Here is a 25,661-nt window from a genome sequence, read left to right on the forward strand (position 1 = left end):
TTTGGGAACAGCTGAGAATTGTGCTTATGTTTAATGTCAGAGTGATGTCTGGTGTTTTTAATGTTGTTAAGTGAATTAAAAATGTAAGTGTTGGTTGGTGTTTTTATTGCTGTGAAATAAGAGACCATTCCAAGAGCAAGCAGCTTTGTATGATCAGCGTCCATCTGTTTCTGTCCTCTCCTTCAATCTGGGTTGCTATGGATGCAAGATGAGCATCATTTTAGAAAAAGGTACAAGGTAAAGGTAAAAAAATAAGTACGGTCCAGATCATATGAAAAGAAAATTGTAGGGAGCAGCAATGTAACACACAATGTTCTTTAGCCCATACAATTGGCCTTGAGAAATTGTTTTCAGGCCTACTGTGAGTGATGGTTATGCTTTCAGACATAACAATGGATCCCTCTCTTTCTTGTCCTCCCCGGAAAATAAGAGGGTGCAGAAATTAGAGTGACGGAAAGTTGCTCTTTCTTTACTGTGTTGGGTTGGTTTTTTGTCATTTCTGAAGGTGAGAGGACATTCAAGTGTGACCAGTGTGATGCCACCTTCAAGAGGAAAGACACACTCAACGTGCACATCCAGGTGGTGCACGATGGACACAAGAAGTACAAATGTGACCTGTGTGAGAAGGCCTTCGTCACCCCCTCTGTTCTCAAGAGCCACAAGAAGGTGAGTTCAGCCAGTCTTGTGTACTGTAGAGCCCAGTCCAGACATCGTCAGTCTCTCCTAGAGCAAATCCTCTTTCAAAATAATGATCCTGTATGTGTGTTTTTTCCTACATTTCGTATGTAAGAATGTCCTTCAAATGTTAAAGGAAAGGTTCACCCATTTTTTATGTTATATTGTTGTTGTGTATCTCTGAGTGATGTTCTATCGATTCCCTGGGTCATTTCATGTTTTCATGTGTATCTGAGTTATTGGGGTTTAAGCAGGCAGAAATCTGTCCGGTATGACGTAGCACCATGATAAAGTTGCTCTCACTACACTGGAAGTTAATAGGAATACTACTTTTAGATCGCGAAACGTCTATCATACATGTCAGATTTCAATATTGGCCGATGTCATAACTCTCGAAGATGTCTTCTCTCCAATGAGCCATTGATCATATTTTTGCGATATTCCTACTTCGAGAAATTTGTAATTTAACGGAGGGTCTAGCACATTTTCCTATTTGTTTGCCTTTTAGTCCAGGGTGCATTGCATGGTGCCGTTGCCAGGGATATTTTTGAAAGGAGATAGGAATCCAATGAATGAAGGAACGTATAACGCCCCACACAGCAGACTGTCGACCAATCTCGTTCACATTGTCATACTGCATCACGCTGTTGCTAAGCTAATCGTCACGCAATCCATTCTCAAAGTCAGTGTATATGTCGAGAAACCTGCCTATTGTCCTCAAAAGTTTGTAATGTCACGATTCCAAAGTTATACGATACTACAGATAGCAAGTTAATTATCTCGGAAAGGATTTGTAATGATATACTTCTTGTTGACGAAATTCGTGCTAATGTTGAGTTTTTGAGCTAGCGCCCAATAGACTCCCATTCACTCCTTGAAGGAGAGCGCTCCTTGTCCCAGAATCGCCCAGAATGCACTGCACGGCCCATTGACGTACCACGGGCAACATTTCCCATCTCCTCAAAACTACATCTCTGTTGCGAATGTAGACTCCTAAACTGATAGTGCAGTTTGTTTAGGCAATTTTACAACTAACTAGCTACGTTACATGCAGATATTGTCTTCGGTATTATTGTGTGTAGCTACGTTTGCTTGCTTGCTTGCTAGCTAGCTAGCTAGCTAGCTAGCCAGCCAGCACATAGAGAGAGCATTGCATTGTGGATTTTGTAGTTGACTTGAGCAGCAACAGATTTCCACAATGATTTTCCATGTTGCTAACAACCTTTATTATAACGCCAAAATGAAACATTTGTTCAGAAAAAAATATTAACACTGTAAATTAAAGGAATGAGTGGTTTTGGGTGGATTTTTCCTTTAATGAAAAGTAGAGGAAATTGACATTTGTGTTTTCTTGTGATCTCTCTTGTATGCTGGACTGGAACTAGGCTACAGTATATAGTCATCCTCCACCATTGTTCCCCGTGCAGCCCAGGAATCATCCGGTCTCTGTTTGTAATTTACACATGACATTTAGTCCATTAACTCCACAGGGTTTCAAAGCACAGGACAGATCAATCTGACATTGTCCGCTTGGCTTATGGATCAGATTGAGACCAAACAGTTTCTTGGCACATGGCAAAAGAAACAAATCAAACATAACATGGCCTTAGTACAGTAGGACTGAAGACAGACAGGCACATGAGTTGTCTCTCTCTCCGGTTGGTCGGTGTTCAGAGACTGGAGACTGCTGAGAGAGTGCTCTGTCCTGGCAGTGATTTAAAGACAGGTAGCTGAGCTCAGTAACCTGGCTGGGACTGAACAGCAGGGCTGTGTTCCAAATGGCACCCTATAAGTTAAATTATAAAATACATGTCCTTTTGTAGTGCACGACTTTTAACCAGAGCCCAGGGCCCTGGTCAAAAGAGCCCAAGGCCCTGGTTAAAAGTAGTGAACTATATATGGAATATGGTGCCATTTGGGACGCAGCCCAGAACTCTGACTGGGGATCTGGGAAGGACATGGAGTACATGGTGCTCTGTGTGCTGTAGTATACTATACAGAGTACAGTCTTTATCCATTTCCTATTCCGCTCATGGCAAGAGACTATGGATCGTCTCATTCCTGTCATCTGCGTTTGTTTTCCTCCAGGTGCTTTTGTCAGTGTGCTGTCTGGTTGTCCTCTCCACTTTCAGGTTGATCTGAAAATGAACAGTAATGATGTGTTTCTCTGGCAGCCCTAGTTTAGTCTTCCTCTCAGAACACCCTTAAATTGCCGTAATCATTCTTCTTAAAGGCAGAGATGTGTGTACATGGAGCATTTGTTTGCTCTGTATCTGCCGTGCAGTGTGTGTACAGTACAGAACCTGTACATTGTTTATTTTGCATTGCATTTGTTTGTGTTTATGTTTGTTGTGTGAAAAAATGACAGAGGTGTTAGCCAAGTAATGAATGTCACATCCATACTATCCACATTAAAAGGATGGTGTAATGATTATGTATAACCCCAATATTTTCCAAAGGTCTGTTTTGGAACATAATGTTCCCCAGTGAAAACTATGAAGCCTTTTATGAAGTAAGAATAGAAACAACAAACCAAACAACCGTACATTGGGGCATCTGGGAGACATCTGTCCGTGTGTGTGTGTGTGTGTGTGTGTGTGTGTGTGTGAGAGAGAGAGAGAGAGAGGGAGAGTGAAGGAAAGGGTTTATGTAACCTAATGCCGATAGCGTGGGATGGAGGGGGATGGAGAGAAGAGGATGGGAGAAAGGAAAGATGGTATTCCTGTCTGTATTGTTGTTCTGCTGTTTAAACTGTCACACAGATTTTGAGCTTCTAATACTTGTGTTTATTCTGGGGAATTTACATCAGCCCAGCAGCAGAATTCACAAAATACTTACCTTTCAGCAGAAAGAAAGAAAGAAAGAAAGAGAGAAAGAAAGAAAGAGATAGAGAGAGAGAGGAAGTGAAGGAGAATGAAGGAGGAGAGCGGGGAGGGTGAGAGACATTTAGCCTGGCTGGGGGGTGCAGCATTCTGCTCTTTTTGCACACATTTCTTGCAGTGTGTACATACAGTGCCCGCCAGTCTGGACCTCAGAGAAAAGACTGACCTGATTGTGTTTGAGGAGTGAGGACAGGAGATGGGAGAGGGCAGGTCGAGGAGGGAAAGAGGAATGCAGGCAGAGCAGATCTCTCTGGTCTCCGCCCTGCTCCTCACCCTCAACCTCCTGGCTCTTTGACTCTAATGATAGGCCTGCTGAATCGTTTGGATTCTTTAATCCATCTTTCCGGAGAAGGACTGAAACCACCCTAAAGTCAGCCTGTACAGTTCCAATTGGAGAGTTGTGGAGTTCAGAGCCTGTAGAGTTCCAATTGGAGATATGTAGAGTTCAGAGCCTGTAGAGTTCCATTTGGAGAGCTGGAGAGTTCAGAGCCTGTAGAGTTCCATTTGGAGAGCTGTAGAGTTCAGAGCCTGTAGAGTTCCCATTGGAGAGCTGGAGAGTTCAGAGCCTGTAGAGTTCCAATTGGAGAGCTGTAGAGGTCAGAGCCTGTAGAGTTTCCATTGGAGAGCTGTAGAATTCAGTGCCTGTAGAGTTCCAATTGGAGAGCGCTAGAGTTCAGAGCCTGTAGAGTTCAAATTGGAGAGCTGTAGAGTTCAGAGCCTCTAGAGTTCCAATTGGAGAGCTGTAGAGGTCAGAGCCTGTAGAGTTCCATTTGGAGAGCTGTAGAGGTCAGAGCCTGTAGAGTGCCATTTGGAGAGCTGGAGAGTTCAGAGCCTGTAGAGTTCCATTTGGAGAGCTGTAGAGGTCAGAGCCTGTAGAGTGCCATTTGGAGAGCTGGAGAGTTCAGAGCCTGTAGAGTTCCATTTGGAGAGCTGTAGAGGTCAGAGCCAGTAGAGTTCCATTTGGAGAGCTGTAGAGGTCAGAGCCTGTAGAGTTCCATTTGGAGAGCTGTAGAGGTCAGAGCCTGTAGAGTTCCATTTGGAGAGCTGTAGAGGTCAGAGCCTGTAGAGTTCCATTTGGAGAGCTGGAGAGTTCAGAGCCTGTAGAGTTCCATTTGGAGAGCTGTAGAGGTCAGAGCCTGTAGAGTTCCATTTGGAGAGCTGTAGAGGTCAGAGCCTGTAGAGTTCCATTTGGAGAGCTGTAGAGGTCAGAGCCTGTAGAGTTCCATTTGGAGAGCTGTAGAGGTCAGAGCCTGTAGAGTTCCATTTGGAGAGCTGTAGAAGTCAGAGCCTGTAGAGTTCCATTTGGAGAGCTGTAGAGGTCAGAGCCTGTAGAGTTCCATTTGGAGAGCTGTAGAGGTCAGAGCCTGTAGAGTTCCATTTGGAGAGCTGGAGAGTTCAGAGCCTGTAGAGTTCCATTTGGAAAGCTGTAGAGGTCAGAGCCTGTAGAGTTCCCACTGGAGAGCTGGAGAGTTCAGAGACTGTAGAGTTCCCACTGGAGAGCTGTGGAGTTCAGAGCCTGTAGAGTTTCCATTGGAGAGCTGTAGAATTCAGTGCCTGTAGAGTTCCAATTGGAGAGCGCTAGAGTTCAGAGCCTGTAGAGTTCCAATTGGAGAGCTGTAGAGTTCAGAGCCTCTAGAGTTCCAATTGGAGAGCTGTAGAGTTCATATGAACACCAGTGTCTAGTAGCAGTGTCTAGCTCTAGTGGCAGCATTCACATTAATGTCTAGCACCAAGGAGGTCTGGTCTCTCAGTGGGGTAGATACTCCCAGTGTTGAACAGGATCTCTGGTTAAATGACTGACATCAAATATTTGTCAGAAGACCACCCTTGAATACACCCTGAAAGGACTTTGAGGCTTTGTAGCTTTTTAGTGCCAATATATATTAAACAACTTTGACAACTTATCCAATACTTTATTAAAAATACTTTGTAAATGTTATATAACCATAGGGCATTTAACCGTAATGGAACCTTTCAAAGTTTCTCTGTTTAGTATCCAAGAGTTTTAGCAGAGCTCATAGTATCCAAGTGGTGAATATGCTCTACCTGTGATTATCATGGGCTTTGTAATGAGGGAAAGATGTACCACTGAATGTTACAATTGTCTTTCCTAAATACCAACAATATGTTTTCTGACCTTTTCCATAACAGACGCACACAGGGGAAAAGGAGAAGATCTGCCCATACTGTGGACAAAAGTTCGCCAGCAACGGCACTTTGAGGGTCCACATCCGCAGCCATACAGGTCAGTGGCCCTGCCATAACAAGACAAGTTCAACTGTCATTGAACATTACATAAAACGGTGTAAGATAAACACCAATCCAGTCTCCCAGATCCATACAAGGCTAGTCTGCTCCCCCAGAGCCCAGAGTGGTAACAATGTCCCAGAGTGGATGTTCATTAAACTGCCTTTAACTGGAGAGCCACACATTCCTGTCTGTTTCCTTACCAACAGACTAGTGCACAGACCTGGCACAGTCACACACACTCCCTCCATCTACCCCCTACTCCCTTCCTCCCTCCTTTTCTTTCTGTGTTTCTCTACTTCTACTTGTCTGTTTGGATCTTGTCTTTCTCCCACTTAGAATCTATCTCTCTCCCCTGTCTTCCCCTGCCTATCTTTCCTGCTCTCTCCCGATCCTCCTCTTGCCCTCCCTGTATCTGAGATTGAATCCTCACTCCAGTCCACTCTGCTTGTTTTCATGCCACAGATACATCAGCAGAAATAATCTCAAGCTAAGTAGCTCCCAACAAACAATGGTTATTTCCTTTCCCCAATCCCTTAATCTCGGGAATGTGTTTGCAGCTTTAGTACTAACGATTTTCCCCTTCTGCCATTGAGATCCAAAGCACACAATCTGTGCTATCACATCATCACTAGGGCATCTATCACTATCGCAACCATCACTACTATCACTGACCACCATCCAATTTAAAGAACGATGTCTCATCTTCCAATCATAGCTACCTAATCAGGGCTCTAGACTATGATTAAGCAATCAGAATACCTTTTGACTGTTTAAATGAGCTTGCTCATTTATCTATAACTAAATATCTATTAGCCTAATACCTAGTCCTACCTATTTTGGTAAGGACTTAGTCTAGCACCATTTTATTGCCAGCTGTTTCTCTATGAACAATTGTAATTTTGAGAGTGAAAAACAAAACAAAATATAAAACCAGGAAAAACATTAAACATAATTTGGGAAAAAAATCACAGATTTGATAGGGCCCCCCTTAGAGTTGTTTTATTAACCATTATTTTACCAGGTATATTGACAGAAACACAGTGCACTTCTTTCTCTTGTACACTAAAGTCCTGGGGAAGAGTTGCAGGAGAGAGGAGAAGAAGAGAAGAATGTGCCTATTTGAAAGATAGACAATTAATTGTAGCTCGCAATATTTTAGAAAAGGTTGGAGACCCCTGGTATAGCACATCTTAGACAGTTCTAAGATATCTGATAGCAAACATTTAGTAGTGAATTGCATACAAGTGTAACTTCATCACCTCATGTGCACAACAGAGAGAGACTCACTGATAGATAGAGAACGCTGTGGGCTCACCAACTCCGGCTTTCTCTCGTTGTGCTCTTTACAACGAACATGTGACTGGCTGCTGTTCTGGGGAACTACGGTAAGCGTCATAATGAAAAATAATGTGACAAGTGAAATTAAGAATGCGATCTGCTTTATCTCCTAATGTATTGCACAAGTTGACTGCAGGTTTTTACTTAAAAAGTAGCTACAAATATTCAAATGTATTCAAAAACATCAAATAAATATTTTCAATGGTATTGACGGTATATGAAAACAATCCTGTGGGTATTTCCAAATACCCCGGTATACCATATATACAGTATAGCACCCAACCCTAGACTGTACTATTAGATCCAAGGGACACAAAGAACAACATCTACATGACATCATGTCCCTACTGGCTGCCCAAAACACAGAGACAAACAGCACTAAATAAGTGGTCCTTCAGTGTTCCCAGAGGTCTGCCAGATGTACATTTGGACTGCATTTGAATCACGTTGTGCCCAGAGAGACTACTGCATACTTAACAACTGTGAAGACACTGGTCTCCAGCAGAGTAAATGTCCCTTACAATTACCGATCGTCTTCAGTCCATTAGACACACCACTACTCAGTCTGTTCTGGCCGTTTAGAGGGAAACTAAAGACATCTGCTTCACTGTCTTTATAATGACATACAGTACGATATCTTTACACACATCATGCAGAGTGATGGGTCAAAGGTGGAATGACTCAACCGTTTTACTCTTCTCATATCTTACACAGAGGACATAGGGTTTTTAAACCAAACTGCCAATTCATCTCGATTTCAATGATGCCTGTTTGACCAATAACTGCAAAGTTCACTGTTTTACTGTACGTAATGTGAGCCAGTCATACATTAGGAACCCTAAATGTTATAATTCCAGAAACTGAATCCAAACTATAAAATCTCACACAAAGAACTTCTCTGTTTAGAGGCACTAAATAGTTGAACTGGGTGATTCTATAATAGTGACAATTTGTGAGCGCCAAACTATGACATTTGCTATGATGTCAGTAACACTCAGTGGGCACTGGGTTCTGTAAACATTTCCTTTGGCGTAAGCACCTTGGTCAACCCCAGGACTGTCATATACCACATAACATCACTGCACACTGTAGAAAACTGTCACACTCACCTATGATCTATTTATGGTCATTCGTATTTACACCAGTCTTATGCCAACATGAATAATAATAATAATAATAATAATATGCCATTTAGCAGACGCTTTTATCCAAAGCGACTTACAGTCATGCGTGCATACATTTTTGTGTATGGGTGGTCCCGGGGATCGAACCCACTACCTTGGCGTTACAAGCGCCGTGCTCTACCAGCTGAGCTACAGAGGACCACATCATCAAATAAACTGAGTCATACTCTCTGGAATCATCTGTTAATGAGAATATGAGGGAGTCCCCCTCTTTGCTTTAGTTTAGAATGGAATAAGTTCTAATTGGAGTTCCAGACATGGAGTTTGATTGTGAGTGGCAGGGAAGGGTCCCTACTCTCTAAGGTGAATGATGTCGCCACTCGCCAGGATACCTTGACATCATCAGCAGTACACAAGGAGAAGTCCCACCCTGTCTGTCTGGCTGGTAGAAGGTGTGGGAATCAATGAACAGCTAAATCCCATGTTACCATGTGTTAGTCAAACAACATCCCAAATTAATGTGATGGCCAAACACATAGACAATTTCCTCATGACCAGTGAAACAGTGATGACCAGAGTGTCGAGTGACTGCTCCCAGATAATCGCTGTGAGAAAACCTTACAAAGCATCCTGTGTAATTAGTGTTTACCAGGTAAAGCACCTCTGTAGCTCAATTGGTAGAGCATGGCGCTTGTAATGCCAGGGTAGTGGGTTCGATCCCCGGGACCACCCATACGTAAAAATGTATGCACACAAGACTGTAAGTCGCTTTGGATAAAAGCGTCTGCTAAATGGCATATTATTATTATAATTATTATTATTATTATTATTATTAAATAAGGGAAGCTGTGCTGTTCCTGTGTGAGGACACTGGAAAAACAAACAATACCAGGCGTTTAACTTTGTACCATCCAGAGAGACTGTCGACACACAGGTCTTTTAACCTCAGCTGGGGGCTTCCTTTAAAGAGATTATTGACAGGAAGAGGAGCCACGTTAAAGGTTTATTTACAGAACTAGCAGCCACATGGACAAAACTACACCTAGTGGAGTACTGACACAACACTAGTCTTTCATAAATGTCTTTAAAAAAAACAAGGGAAATGTGTCTTACAGAACCTTGCTTTTTAACTGTACTTAACAAAGCCAACCAGACATTGAGCAATTTACTAGTCACTCCATCTTCCTCCCTGCAGGGAAGTCAAAGACCACTAGAAGAGAGAGAGACTCTACCAGTGGAGGCTCCTCAGGGGAGGAAGGGGAGGACCATCCTCCTCAGTGAATTTCACAAAAATGTAAATAGTGAAACATTTATTTTTAAATATCCTTTTTAAAAACTATACTTAATATATTCACGTCACCAAATAATTAATTAAAACACACTGTTTTGCAATGAAGGTCTACAGTAGCCTCAACAGCACTCTGTAGGGTAGCACCATGGTGTAGCCGGAGGACAGCTAGTTTCCATCCTCCTCTGGAGGCTCGTGGTTCTCACCCCTTTCCATAGACTTACACAGTAATTATGACAACTTCCGGAGGAAGTCCTCCAACCTATCAGAGCTCTTGCAGCATGAACTGACACAATCAAATTATCAAAGAATGAAATGTGGTGAGTAGTTGACTCAAAAGAGAGAGAGAGACAATAGTTGAACAGTTTTGAATAAATTAATTTCTTTAAAATGAAGGAGAAGAGAGAGAGAGAGCTAGCTATATTTCATTTTTTAGCTAGCTTGTTTAGCCTACTCAAACACTCAGCTCAAACAGAGAGTGATGCTATGTTAGCTAGCTGGCTAGCCAACACTGGAACTCTTCCAAGTCAAGGTAAGCTTTTGGTTTTATAAATGTATTGCCAACTGGGCCCGCCGGTGTAACTGCTAAACTCCTTGCTGACTGTACACTGTACTGCATGATTGTAGCGGGTTTATTAACGTATTAGTTCTAGTAGCTATGTTGGCTATGACATAATATGGTGACAACGATGTAGCGGTTAGCGGTTATGATATGAAGGTTTGGCTTGGAAAGGTTTTTTCGCCTGGTCACAGACAACTGATGTATTGTGCACTGAAGTCCACAAGTGAAGGGAAAAGGTGCGATGAGGAGAGCGTGTTGATACGATAATAAATTATACAACGATCAAAGGGATCATGCTGTATTGTGTGTATGTGGCTGCTATGAAAGTGAACTGTGTTTGCTTGAGATCAGGGGTGTATTCATTCTGCCAATTCTGTTGAAAAACTAATTCTTAAACGGAACGAAACGGGGATAAACATACCTGAATTTGTCCAATAGAAACTCTAGTTTTCAACTGTTGGACTAACAATTACACCCTAGATCAGCTAGATGCAGGCAAGAGTGTGCATTGCGATATTGAATGTGTCAATGTCTGTCACCTTGATTACTAAAATTTATCTCGACCTGTGCACCTACGTTGTAAACTTTCATTCATAGGCTAGGTTGTAGCAACCTCATGATGGGTATAGGGAAAATTTGAGTGTCATGTAGTAGCCTAAACCTAACAATGTTACATTGAGCTGGGTGAATGGAATATGAATGACAGTCATCCAATATGCTGTAATAGAAATAAGGCCATGCATATAAAAAAAAAGTGTCCTCCCTCATCTTAAACGGCACGACCGCCACTGGACTCTACCCCAATTAAAATACCCCCACCACTGATTCAGTTCATACAGCATCCTTTGTAAGGCCATACTAAGCGTTCAATGTATATTCAATGTATTATGCAACACTAACTAACACTTCAAATTACTCTGGAAAGAACCGTATGCCCAACCAATTACTCATCAATGTGAGAGAACAAAATGAGCATTGTTGAGGTTTTTTATGGGAAACTCACACTTTTCCTCAACCTTATTTTTCTTTACTCAAGAAACAACAAAAGCTTGGGCAAGTGAGTTCTGGGCTATAGAATGAGAGGACAGATTTACAGCCAGTCAGGGTCAAGGGTCATCCTGCTGGATGCTTTCTTTGGAGTGGTCTTTTCTCTCTTTTCTCTCCTTCCTCCTTTCTTTCTTTGAGGTGTCCCCTCCGCTCCCACCCCTCCCCCTGCATTCCCCCACTGCCCGCTCTTTTGTTTATATATAAATACAAATCAGACTCAGCCATGTCCCACACTGCCACACACACACGCACATACATACACACACACACATGTGCAAGCATGCACAGACACGAATGCAGGCACGCCCCCCCCCACACAAACACACTCTTTATTTTGTTCTTTTGAAACCTAGAGGGTGAGTAGAAATTGGATGTTCTGAGTCCATGTAAATGCTTAAATCACATCAGAAGACAATTTTTTTAGGTCTGAAAGAAAACAGAGAAATATCGTTTTGAGTGTAATTCCCCTTTAATTGCACATCCAGACTTTTAATTGCGCATCTAGCAAGTGAGGAATGTACCGTCTAATATGCCGGTCTAGCGATGGTTCTGTACTGCTGCTAATTTCAAATAATAGATACCTAAATAGTAGAAGCCTAATTTTTGTTGTCCATTAGTTTACTCCAATTAGGGGAGGGGTGGCAGGGTTAGGGGAAAATAATAAAGGAAAATATATTTAAAAAAAATATATATATATGGGGGTTTGGAAATGATGCAGGCAATTACATTGATGGAAGCCACAATCTATCTGCAAAATTGTCTAGTACAGTCTGTCCCAAAGACTCTCCTCCTCTCCTGCTCTTCTCCTCTCTCACCATGAGACGTACTGAGGGTAGTTTCCACTGAACAAGGTGTGTGGTGAGGGTTGTTTCAAAGTGTGGATCATTATTGTGTGTGTGGGTGTGTGATAGAGGGCAGGACGTGAAGTTCTCTGATACAGGTTCTCTCACATGGGCCAGTTTAAGAGAAACGTTTGAGGAAGTAAAGACATCTTTGGAGGCCCAGGTCATAATAGAAAGGTCAAGTGTAAAGTTGTTGGGCATTTCTGGGGCTGATCAAAGGCAAATCGCTTATCGGCTAAAATTGATCGATATCACATTACCTCAGTGGCCCCTGTCGGCATGCAGAGAGAGGCAGAGCGAGAGAGAGGGGCCGAGGAGGGCCAGTGTGGCTCGACTGGAGGAAGTCAGGAATTAATTTCTGATGGACAGCGCTAATGCCTTTCAGACCAGGGCCTGGAGCTACAAAGTGTTCTCCGTAACACGAATGCTGTGCGGCAGGCATGCGACGAGCAAGACCATCTGTTTACCAGACACACACACACACACACACACACACACACACACAGGCACACTGTCATAGGTGCAAAACTGATCGATTAGCAGACAAGGGGTGTGAGGAGCACAGTGGGGGGTGGGTGGCAGGGAGACTCAGGGTCACAGGGAGATGGTGTCCCATTTCAGCGCATGCTAAATCAGTTACCATCCCCACCACACAAAGCCCAGCGTCCCCACATAATCCCCAAACAATCTCACTCAATCTAGATAATAAGTGGATGGTTTCCAATTTCACTAGTGTTCAACTGAAAGGACATAGCGCCTCTCATATGAACCATACCAGCTCAAGGAAATTATTCCTGAAATGATTGCTATTGGTTCTGGTCCATGTTTGTATCCTGTAAAGGATTGAGATGATATTTTCGGAGTATTCTGGATGTCAGGCATGTGTTAGAGAGAGCTGGTCTGGTTTGAAGTGAGCGGTGCCAAAGAGTTGGGGTTGTGTGTCAGTCAACTGTGGAAGAAGCATAATGTTACTGAACATTTACGTAAGTTTGATCATAGCGAGCACATTGTACCCTGCTGTTACAATGTTGAGGACTACTGCCGAGCTCTCGAAATCAAATCAAATCAAAAGTAATTTGCCACATGCATCGAATATAACAGGTGTAGACATTACAGTGAAATGCTTACTTACAAGTCCTTAACCAACAATGGATTTTTTAAAGTATTAAAAAAATAAAGTGTTAAGTAAAAAAAATTAAAGCAAATAACTAAAGAGCAGCAGTAAAATAAAATAACAGTAGGGAGGCTATATACAGGGGGGTACCGGTGCAGAGTCAATGTGCGGGGGCACCGGCTAGTCGAGGTAATTGGGGTAATATGTACATGTGGGTAGAGTTAAAGTGACTATGCATAAATAATAAACAGAGTAGCAGCAGCAAAAAAGAGGGGGGTGGGGGGGCAGTGCAAATAGTCCGGGTAGCAATGATTAGCTGTTCAGGAGTCTTATGGCTTGGGGGTAGAAGCTGTTGAGAAGCCTTTTGGACCTAGACTTGGCGCTCCGGTACCGCTTGCCGTGCGGTAGCAGAGAGAAAAGTCTATGACTAGGGTGGCTGGAGTCTTTGACAATTTTGAGGGCCTTCCTCTGACACCGCCTAGTATAGAGGTCCTGGATGGCAGGAAGCTTGGCCCCAGTGATGTACTGGGCAGTACGCACTACCCTCTGTAGTGCCTTACGTTCGGAGGCCGAGCAGTTGCCATACCAGGCGGTGATGCAACCAGTCAGGATGCTCTTGATGGTGCAGCTGTATAACTTTTTGAGGATCTGAGGACCCATGCCAAATCTTTTCAGTCTCCTGTGGGGGAATAGGCTTTGTCGTGCCCTCTTCACAACTGTCTTGGTGTGTTTGGACCATGATAGTTCATTGGTGATGTGCACACCAAGGAACTTGAAGCTCTCAACCTGTTCCACTACAGCCCCGTCGATGAGAATGGGGGCGTGCTCAGTCCGCTTTTTTTTTCTCCTGTAGTCCACAATCATCTCCTTTGTCTTGATCACGTTGAGGGAGAGGTTGTTATCCTGGCACCACACGGCCAGGTCTCGGACCTCCTCCCTATAGGCTGTCTCATCGTTGTCGGTGATCAGGCCTACCACTGTTGTGTCGTCAGCAAACCTAATGATGGTGTTGGAGTCATGCCTGGCCATGCAGTCATGGGTGAACAGGGAGTACAGGAGGGGACTGAGCATGTACCCCTGAGGGGCCCCCGTGTTGAGGATCAGCATGGCAGATGTTTTGTTACCTACCCTAACCACCTGGGGGCAGCCCGTCAGGAAGTCCAGGATCCAGTTGCAGAGGGAGGTGTTTAGTCCCAGGATCCTTAGCTTAGTGATGAGCTTTGAGGGCACTATGGTGTTGAACGCTGAACTGTAGTCAATGAACAGCATTCTCACGTAGGGGTTCCTCTTGTCCAGGTGGGAAAGGGCAGTGTGGAGTGCAATAGAGATTGCATCATCTGTGGATCTGTTGGGGCGGTATGCAAATTGGAGTGGGTCTAGGGTTTCTGGGATAATGGTGTTGATGTGAGCCATTACCAGCCTTTCAAAGCACTTCATGGCTACAGACGTGAGTGCTACGGGTCGGTAGTCATTTAGGCAGGTTATCGTAGTGTCTTTGGGCACAGGGACTATGGTGGTCTGCTTGAAACATGTTGGTATTACAGACTCAGTCAGGGACATGTTGAAAATGTCAGTGAAGACACTTGCCAGTTGGTCAGCACATGCTCGGAGGACACGTCCTGGTAATCCGTCTGGCCCTGCGGTCTTGTGAATGTTGACCTGCTTAAAAGTCTTACTCACATCGGCTACGGAGAGCGTGATCACATAGTCATCCGGAACAGCTGGTGCTCTCATGCATGCTTCAGTGTTGCTTGCCTCGAAGTGAGCATAGAAGTGATTTACCTCGTCTGGTAGGCTTGTGTCACTGGGCAGCTCGCGGCTGTGCTTCCTTTTGTAGTCTGTAATAGTTTTCAAGCCCTGCTACATCCGACGAGTGTCAGAGCCGGTGTAGTACGATTCAATCTTAGTCCGGTATTGACTCTTTGCCTGTTTGATGGTTCGTCGGAGGGCATAGTGGGATTTCTTATAAGCGTCCGGGTTAGAGTCCCGCTCCTTGAAAGCGGCAGCTCTACCCTTTAGCTCAGTGCGGATGTTGCCTGTAATCCATGGCTTCTGGTTGGGGTATGTACGTACGGTCACTGTGTGGACGACGTCATCGACACACTTATTGATGAAGCCAGTGACTGATGTGGTGTACTCCTCAATGCTATCTGAAGAATCCCGGAACATATTCCAGTCTGTGCTAGCAAAACAGTCCTGTAGTTTAGCATCTGCATCATCTGACCACTTTTTTATTAACCGAGTCACTGGTGCTTCCTGCTTTAGTTTTTGCTTATAAGTAGGAATCAGGAGGATAGAGTTATGGTCAGATTTGCCAAATGGAGGGCGAGGGAGAGCTTTGTATGCATCTCTGTGTGTGGAGTAAAGGTGGTCTAGAGTTTTTTTTCCTCTGGTTGCACATTTAACATGCTGGTAGAAATGAGGTAGAACGGATTTAAGTGTCCCTGCATTAAAGTCCCCGGCCACTAGGAGCGCTGCCTACTTATGGCCTTATATAGCTCATTGAGTGCAATCTTAATGCCAGCATCGGTTTGTGGTGGTAGATAGACAGCTTCGAAAAATTTAGATGAAAAGTCTCTTGGTAAATAGTGTGGTCTACAGCTTATCATCAAATACTCTACCTCAGACGAGCAAAACCTTGAGACTTCCTTAGTATTAGATTTTGTGCACCAGCTGTTGTGTACAAATATACACAGACCGCCACCCCTTGTCTTACCGGAGTCAGCCGTTCTATCCTGCCAATGTAGCGTATATCCCGTCAGCTGTATGTTGTCCATGTCGTTGTTCAGCCACGACTCGGTCAAACATAAGATATTACAGTTTTTAATGTCCCGTTGGTAGGATAACCGTAATCTTAGGTCGTCCAATTTGTTCCATTTGCAGAGTGTGGGTGTCTGTACAGTATATCAGCTTATACTCGCCAAGTCCTCTGCTCCTACCCAGAGGGAAGCGCTCTAAGCCACAGAGCACACTGCCACACTGTGCCAACCATATTAGAACACACTAATGCCTTCTCCAAGGCCTTAACCTGATACCCTACCATGCTACATAACAGACAGATTCTCTATCCTCTGTCTCTGTGCACATCTGGGATTCAGATTTTCTTGTTTGTCAACAAAGGCCTCCTAGAGACTGAAATTGAGCAGAAGGATTTTTGGGGGTTGGGATTTTGAGCAGCCTTCTCTGCACATGTTTCTGAATGTGTGATCATTCTGTACTGTACATGAGGCCTGTTGTTAACACTTTACAAGCTATATGTTGGATGGATGAGACAGTACTGCTCTGTCCCTCCCTGGTCCTCGTTAGCTCCTTTGTGGGGATGTCTGGTGTGCCCTTTCTACCTTTGTGGCCACTGCTGGTTTATGAGGACAGCAAAGTGATGGCTAGCCTGGCTTTGATTGGCTAACATTTACTGGGTTGGAAGAAATGGTCAGACACTCAAACACTATTGAAAACAAACCAATAAAATCCCAACCTTGAGTTAGAGAGGACTTAAACAGATTGGAAATGTTTTTCCTCCCCTGAAAATGAGTGAATCTATAAAGGATGCATCCTTGCTGACTAGTCATTTACATTACATTTTAGTCATTTAGCAGACGCTCTTATCCAGAGCGACTTACAGGAGCAATTAGGGTTAAGTGCCTTGCTCAAGGGCACATTTACGTCATTTAGCAGACGCTCTTATCCAGAGCGACTACAAATTGGTGCATTCACCCTATAGCCAGTGGGATAACCACTTTACAATTATACTTTTTTTTTTTTTTTTTTTTGGGGGTAGAAGGATTACTTTATCCTATCCCAGGTGTTCCTTAAAGAGGTGGGGTTTCAAATGTCTCCGGAAGGTGGTGAGTGACTCCGCTGTCCTGGCGTCGTGAGGGAGCTTGTTCCACCATTGGGGTGCCAGAGCACTCCCAATAAAGTCTGGTAATAGACAATGCCCTACAATAATGTAGTGTTTAACCTAAAACCACATAATCTCTTACAGTACATGATGGATTTGAGTTGAGTTTGTGTCAGTGAGGTAAATGTTTGTTATGGGTGATATTTCTCTGCTGATGTACTCTCTCGCTCTCTCTGGGTGGTTGTGGTTCCTCTGATTGAATAGGCATCTCTGCATGTTAACTCCCCATCTCCCCGGGACACTCAGCTCATTAACCTTATTACATACAGGAGCAAAACATCTCCTCCATCAATTCCTCCTCTATCTCATTAAAACTACTCGCTTTTTCTCTTTGACAATTAGTCACTAAAGAGCGATTACGCTACAACAAAGTGTAGGAGGAATTCGATTGTGGTACCCGCAAGGACACATATGTGCGCACACACACACACACACACACACACACACAGTCATCTGTATCTCTCTTAAGGCTGTGTTTTATTAAGTTACCATTTTGCTGTTTCCCATCTCCCCCTGGAGCTGCTCTATTTACACCAGCAGGAGCAGCTCTTATTCTGAGGGGACTCATTTTGTCCAAAATACCCTGATTCCATTACCCCAGAAATGAGCCAAAATAGTCTTATGTCCTTAGTTTCATACATTGGTGTTTCCTTGTGTTACCTGCTCGTGACTGTTGTGGTCTAGTTAACAATAATTTACTGTGATTCTCTGTGAAAGGAATATAATGCTCCTGACTTCAATTGTTCAGAACCAGTAACATACAGTGCCTTCATAAATGTGTTTTGGTCACTGGCCTACACACAATTCCCCACAATGTCAAAGTGGAATTATGTTTGTTTTTTAAATTAATTAAATTATTATTATTACGTTTTTAGACAGTTTTACAAATTCATTTAAAATGAAAGCTGAAATGTCTTGAGTCAATAAGTATTCAACCCCTTTATTATGGCAAGCATAAATAAGTTCAGGAGTAAAAATGTGCTAACAAGTCACATAATAAGTTGCATGTACTCACTCTGTATGCAATAATAGTGATCAACATGGTTTTTGAATGACTACCTCATCTCTGTACCCCACTCATACAATTATCTGTAAGGTCCCTCAGTCTAGCAGTGAATTTCAAACACAGATTCAACCACAAAGACCAGGAACGTTTTCCAATACCACTCTCCATATTTTCAAGCATAGTGGTGGCTACATCGTGTAATGGGTATGCTTGTAATCATTAAGGACTGGGGAGTTTTTCATATAAAGAAAGAAACGGAATGGAGCTAAGCACAGGCAAAATCCTAGAGGAAAACCTGGTTCAGTCTGCTTTCCACCAGACACTGGGAGATTAATTCACGTTTCAGCAGGAAAATAACAAGGCCAAATTGTTGCTTACCAAGAAGACATTGAATGTTCCTGAGTGGCCGAGTTACAGTTATGACTTAAATCTACTTGAAAATCTATGGCAAGACCTGAAAATGGTTGTCTAGCAATGATCAACAACCAATTTGACAGAGCTTGAAGAATTTTGAAAAGAATAATGGGCAAATGTTGCTCAATCCAGGTGTGGAAAGCTCTTAGAGACTTACCCAGAAAGACTCAGAGCTGTAATCGCTGCCAAAGGTGCTTTTACAAAGTATTGACTCAGGGGTGTGAACGCTTATGTAAATTAGATGTGTATGTGTTTCATTTTCAGTAAATGTTCGAACATTTCTAAAAACATGTTTTCATTTTGTCATTCTGATGTATTGTGTGTAGATTTTGAATTCAGGCTGTAACACAACAAAATGTGGAATAAGTAAAGGGGTGTGAATACTTTCTGAAGGCACTGTATCTGTGGTGGAACACCAAAATACTACCTTACAAGTATTGCACTGTATTTTCCTTTGGAAGGGATATTTTCGTTGCGGTTATATGAGTTACCTCATATTCCATATATAGGTTGGTAATCAGTGCTGGTTGTGCTATCTGGGCTGAGGATCAGCTCTGGGGTAAATAGATCCACGTGTCTGCTGGCTGTTTGACTGACAGCTTGTCACATCCTCTTTGCCATCGTACAGAGCGTGCTCAGATAGGATCTCTGGGAGTTAGGCTTGCCTGTCTTTGATCCACTGGGCCCGGGCTCAGCTCAGCCGGGCCAGCCTGACTATGGGTTGTAGTGTGTTCTTACTCTGGAACAATGTTTTTTCATGTGACAAGCGGTACTACTGATTGTGAGGCCTTTTTTCTCACTGGAAAGAACACATGGATTAGTGTGACAAACAATCAATCATTATTTCCTCACATAAAACTATAGGCAGAGTTGTGAGTGTTTAACATTTTATTTGATTCAAATAAGATAAAAGCAGTGTTTCCTAAACTCAGTCCTAGCATTACACAGCTGATTAAAATAATCAGCTAATCATCAAGCTTTGATCATTTGAATCAGCTGTGTAGTGTTAGGGCAAAATCCAAAACATGCACCCTTTGGGGTCCTGAGGACCGAGTTTGGGAAACGCTGGATAAAATGATATGACTAAATCTGATTCTGAGAAGGGTTGTTGGAGTTCTGTTTGCTTTGCTTCATCATTGGCCAATGAGGATCTTCTCAGAACACATCTACATTATAATATCCTCTACCCAAACCTAACAACCAAAGAATCCCATCATAATTGTAGTTCCTGTGAGGACCTACAGCCTGGAGAAGGACTTCCCTGCATAGAAAAACGTCAGAGCACATCAGAGGCAGCATGGCTGGAGGGAGAAAAGGGCCTTCAGAAGAACCAGATTTATGCTCTAGCACAGGTCTGCAGACCAACTTACTGTTGAGAGTTAGAATAGTAGAATACACAAGATGCAATTTCGTTGTGCATCAGCAGACTTTCTCTTATGGTAGTCACTGACATTCACTCACTCATGTCAGCTAACATTTTTTTTTAGATTGGTAAATTAGTCTAGCCAGCTAGCCAGCTATCTAAACTTGTTGTAATCATGGTCCAATTACCGACCTGGGGACCTCATTGATTTTATTAGTCACTCTCACTCAGATATCATATTAAAACTGCAAACATTTCTCTCGACCCTATGGCAAAATGTGTATAATTTCAGGAAACTTGCTGTAAAAGTGAAGAAGAAGAAAAAAAATCCGCCCATGGCAAAATGAATAGAATTGCCTGAAATTAGTTATAAAACTGCAACGTATTCTCTATGCCCAGTGCTTCATTTGTAAATTGGGAGGTGTCGGAACAAAAAGTTTCTAGCCTAGGGTCCGGAAGATGTTGGCCTTTTTATAAACAGATTTTTTTTAAATACCTCACAAATGATCGAAATGACAGCCTACTTTGACACTGAGAATCTGAGATCAATAAAAACAACCTTGTCTTGAATACATCAATAGCCTAGGCCTAGGTGTGTGCAGGAGACACACATATTGTACAATATGAGGAGGAAATTATCGTCCTAAAAAAGCTTTCCAGTTGAACTGAATCACCCAATGATGCGCAGCTCACTCATCAGCGATGGCTGATGCCCTTGTGTCAAAAGCCTCTCTCTGGTTATCCTTTGTAAAACAATGCTGTTCACTCAATAGGCCTATTTGGAAGTTGATAACATATTTGGGAGCCTACAGGCAGATTAGTGTTCTCTTTTCAGCAGGAGCCATTTGCTTTCCAATCTATGTATTTGAAATACTGACAGATTTGCCACACCTTCCCGACTGTAGGCATGCCTTGTTATTGGGCTACACACAATCCACAGCTAGGCATAACAAATTAAATAAAAGCTATTGATCCTCTATGGCTAAATTATAGGCCTACCTCTGGTGTAGTATTCTGAATTATTTCATTTATTTCTGAACAGACAGCAGTAATTCTATAACTTTTTGGCAAATGTATTTCAATTTATCAGGGGTGCTGCGGCACCTCCAGCACCCTTCCCGCAGCTATGATTTTAAAAGGAAATAAAGATTGAAGTACAATGCTGGAGAGATGAGAGTTGCAGGCTCATGTCTATCAGAGCAGAGAGAGGGAGAGCGGTCATAGAAAGTAAATGTAATTCTAGTTCTGTGAGAGATTAAGGCACGCTTCTCTCTCTCCCCACAGCAATGGACATGCGTTGGTCTATAGGCTACAATGTTGTGCAAACCATAAGCCCGGGCCGGCCCAACTCAAATCAATTCTTAGAATATCAGGCACGTTTTCACAACATTTTTTTTTTAGGGGGAAGGAGACTTACAGAGGAGGCAACTTGAATTAACTCTGATTGCTTTTATTCCAATGTTTACATTGCAAACAGGGAGAAAAAAAATCATGCCAAGAGAGGTACCGGATCCTGGCAAATGGGTTCGGGAATGAAACAGTCCAAAACTGAGAGGTGCCGGATCCTCAAATTAAGCACTGTCTACGCCCCATGGCAAAATGTGTAGAATTGCAGGAAATGAAGTGTAAACCTTTTTTTTTCTTTCTCTGCTGTGAAGAAGGGGCTGTTAAAATGTTTTGCTCGCAAGGGCCCCAAAAGGCTAGGGCCGGCTCTGACTGCATGTGGGTATGGATGTGGGTACGCAGACCCGTGAGCCACTGCAGCCCCTCATGATGAGTTCAGATCTTTTGCGGCCCCCATCAGTGTCAGAGTGCAGTGTAGTGCATCGGTGCATGGCAGCGCCAGCAGCTCTAGTTTAGGGGCAGGGGTGGCATAAACATGTATATCTGCTCTCTCTGCGGTGCTGCATCAGAGCTGGAGACCCGGCCGGCAGGAAACAGATAACTTTGATCAGGCTCTGCATGTGGCCAGCCACAGCGCACATTTTTTTATTTTCCCCCTCCATTTTTTCATGCCTTTTCATTCCTCTGAGCTTAGATCTGCTCTGTTTGAAGATTACCATGGTCATAGTAGTTTTGGGTGGACGTGTGTGTATGTACAGTGGGGAGAACAAGTATTTGATACACTGCCGATTTTGCAGGTTTTCCTACTTACAAAGCATGTAGGGGTCCATTTGCATTTTATTGCATGACATAAGTATTTGATACATCAGAAAAGCAGAACTTAATATTTGGTACAGAAACCTTTGTTTGCAATTACAGAGATCATACGTTTCCTGTAGGTCTTGACCAGGTTTGCACACACTGCAGCAGGGATTTTGGCCCACTCCTCCATACAGACCTTCTCCAGATCCTTCAGGTTTCGGGGCTGTCGCTGGGCAATACGGACTTTCAGCTCCCTCCAAAGATTTTATATTGGGTTCAGGTCTGGAGACTGGCTAGGCCACTCCAGGACCTTGAGATGCTTCTTACGGAGCCACTCCTTAGTTGCCCTGGCTGTGTGTTTTGGGTCGTTGTCATGCTGGAAGACCCAGCCACGACCCATCTTCAATGCTCTTACTGAGGGAAGGAGGTTGTTGGCCAAGATCTCGCGATACATGGCCCCATCCATCCTCCCCTCAATACGGTGCAGTCGTCCTGTCCCCTTTGCAGAAAAGCATCCCCAAAGAATAATGTTTCCACCTCCATGCTTCACGGTTGGGATGGTGGTCTTGGGGTTGTACTCATCCTTCTTCTTCCTCCAAACACGGCGAGTGGAGTTTAGACCAAAAAGCTCTATTTTTGTCTCATCAGCCCACATGACCTTCTCCCATTCCTCCTCTGGATCATCCAGATGGTCATTGGCAAACTTCAGACGGGCCTGGACATGCGCTGGCTTGAGCAGGAGGACCTTGCGTGCGCTGCAGGATTTTAATCCATGACGGCGTAGTGTGTTACTAATGGTTTTCTTTGAGACTGTGGTCCCAGCTCTCTTCAGGTCATTGACCAGGTCCTGCCATGTAGTTCTGGGCTGATCCCTCACCTTCCTCATGATCATTGATGCCCCACGAGGTGAGTTCTTGCATGGAGCCCCAGACCGAGGGTGATTGACCATCATCTTGAACTTCTTCCATTTTCTAATAATTGCGCCAACAGTTGTTGCCTTCTCACCAACCTGCTTGCCTATTGTCCTGTAGCCCATCCCAGCCTTGTGCAGGTCTACAATTTTATCCCTGATGTCCTTACACAGCTCTCTGGTCTTGGCCATTGTGGAGAGGTTGGAGTCTGTTTGATTGAGTGTGTGGACAGGTGTATTTTATACAGGTAACAAGTTCAAACAGGTGCAGTTAATACAGGTAATGAGTGGAGAACAGGAGGGCTTCTTAAAAAAAAACTAACAGGTCTGTGAGAGACGGAATTCTTACTGGTTGGTAGGTGATCAAATACTTATGTCATGCAATAAAATGCAAATTAATTTCTTAAAAATCATAAAATGTGATTTTCTAAATTTTTGTTTTATATTCCGTATCTCACAGTTGAAGTGTACCTATGATAAAAATTACAGACCTCTACATGCTTTGTAAGTAGGAAAACCTGCAAAATCGGCAGTGTATCAAATACTTGTTCTCCCTACTGTATGTCTAGTGTTTGATCATCGTATATTATTTTGTGTTTCAAAGAGTTTGATGCATACTGCCTAGTGTGTAGACAAATGTGTACTTTGTAGACAAATGTTTGCTTATCTTAAGAGCATCTGCACACTGTATTTGTATATAGCTCTGGATTGATTTTGATGTTTCCTTCTCTCTGATGTGTGTTGATCCTTCTGTTGATGCTTCTCTCTAGGTGAGCGGCCATACCAGTGTCCTTACTGTGACAAAGCATTCAGCAAGAATGATGGACTGAAGATGCACATTCGCACACACACTCGGGTAAGTCTCCTTTCCACACCCACTCCTACCAAACACTCTCTCTTCTCTTTATTCCAGGCACAGTTTGAGGAGTTGGTGTTTCTCTGCCACATGGAAATGGTTTTATTTCCCTTTACCTCCTTCTCTTTCCATCCTCACACCCCATACGTGTGTGTGTGTGTGTGTGTGTGTGTGTGTGTGTGTGTGTGTTCACACATGTATGTCTCTATGTATTTGAGTGTAAAAACCAGTCATGAAAGCCAAGGAATAATGATGGGGAAAAATGTATAGTTACATATCGCAATATAATGTTTGGATGATATTATATCAATATTTGACTCCTAAATCAAAAAACTATGTTTTGCTACTGTAGGGAGCGTTAGCTAGTGATAGTCGGCAGTACCTGCGCCAAAACTCTGATATTTTTCATCCTATAGCTTGTTCTCCATCTTCTTTTTAAGTAGTGAGCAAACATGTTTTCAGCACTTTTATTTAATGACTGATCAAAACTAGTTTACTTATGCCTCTCTCTTGTCTCTCTGCAGCAGACACACTGTGTGCACAATTATTAGGCAAGTTGTATGTTTGAGGATTAATTGTATTATTGAACAACTACGGTGCTCTCGGTCAATCCAAAATGTTAATAAACCTCAAACCTGAATATTTAAGAAAGTAAAAGTTTTTTTTGCTTTCTTTGGAGAATATCTATGTATGCACAATTATTGGGCAACTATTAGTGTGCAGAATTATTATGCAACTAAATGAAAAACGAAAATGTCCCCATCTCATTTGTTTATTTTCATCTGTTAAAGTGAGAATAATAAACAAACAACTCAAAATTTACAAATAAACATTTATGACATTTCAAAAAATAATCAGTGACCAATATAGCCACCCTTCTTTTCAATAACAGTCATAAGCCTTCCATCCATGGAGTCTGTCAGTTTCTTGATCTGTTGACGATCAACTTTTTGTGGAGCAGCAACCACAGCCTCCCAGACACTGGTCAGAGAGGTGTACTGTTTTCCTTCACCGTAAATCGACTATTTAAGAAGGGACCACAAGTTCTCAATAGGGTTTAGGTCAGGTGAGGAAGGGGGCCATGTCATTATTCTTTCATCTTTCAGGCCTTTACTGGCTAGCCATGCAGTGGAGTACTTCGATGCAAGCGATGGAGCATTGTCCTGCATAAAAATCATGATCTTCTTGAAAGATGCAGACTTTTTCCTGTACCACTGCTTGAAGAAAGTGTCTTCTAAAAACTGGAAGTAGGTTTGGGAGTTGAGTTTGAGTCCATCTTCAACCCGAAAAGGTCCAACTAGCTCATCTTTAATAATACCAGCCCATACCAGTACCCCACCTCGAAGTGGAGCTCCGTGCCCATTACTGATCCAGCCATGGGCCCATCCATCTGGTCCGTCAAGAGTCACTCTCATCTCATCAGTCCATAAAACCTTTGAAAAATCTGTCTTCAGATATTTCTTGCCCAGTCTTGACGTTTCAACTTATGTGTCTTGTTCAGTGGTGGTTGGGTTTCAGCCTTCCTTACCTTGGCCATGTCTCTGAGCACTGAACACCTTGTACTTCTGGGCACTCCAGGTAGGTTGCAGTTCTGGAATATGACAGCACTAGAGGATAATGGGTTCCTGGTAGCTTCACGTTTGATTCTTCTCAAATCTTTGGCAGTTAATTTGCGTCTTTTTTTCTCAACACGGTTCTTGCGACCCTGTTGACTATTTGCAACAAAACCTTTGATGGTTCTGTGATCACGCCCCAATATCTTAGCAATTTCAAGAGTGCTGCATCCCTCTGAAATACTTTTTAAAATTTTTGACTTTTCAGAGTCAGGTAAATCCCTTTTTTGGCCCATTTTGCCTGAGGAAAATAAGCTACCTAATTATTATGTGGTCCTCTGTAGCTCAGCTGGTAGAGCACGGCGCTTGTAACGCCAAGGTAGTGGGTTCG

General features: G+C 43.0%; 1 protein-coding gene across 1 annotated transcript in view; it reads left to right on the forward strand.

The window, feature by feature from the left end:
* LOC121540178 (PR domain zinc finger protein 5-like) overlaps positions 1-25,661 on the forward strand; it is a 65,586-nt gene that overhangs the window by 37,424 nt on the left and 2,501 nt on the right. Inside the window, exons 12-14 of the mRNA XM_045207617.1 lie at positions 506-666; positions 5,709-5,802; positions 23,632-23,788. Of these exons, the coding sequence (XP_045063552.1) occupies positions 506-666; positions 5,709-5,802; positions 23,632-23,788 (412 nt within the window). The remainder of the gene's footprint in view (positions 1-505; positions 667-5,708; positions 5,803-23,631; positions 23,789-25,661) is intronic.

Source organism: Coregonus clupeaformis, chromosome 26 (assembly GCF_020615455.1).
Source record: "Coregonus clupeaformis isolate EN_2021a chromosome 26, ASM2061545v1, whole genome shotgun sequence".
In the NCBI taxonomy this organism is placed as follows: domain Eukaryota; kingdom Metazoa; phylum Chordata; class Actinopteri; order Salmoniformes; family Salmonidae; genus Coregonus; species Coregonus clupeaformis.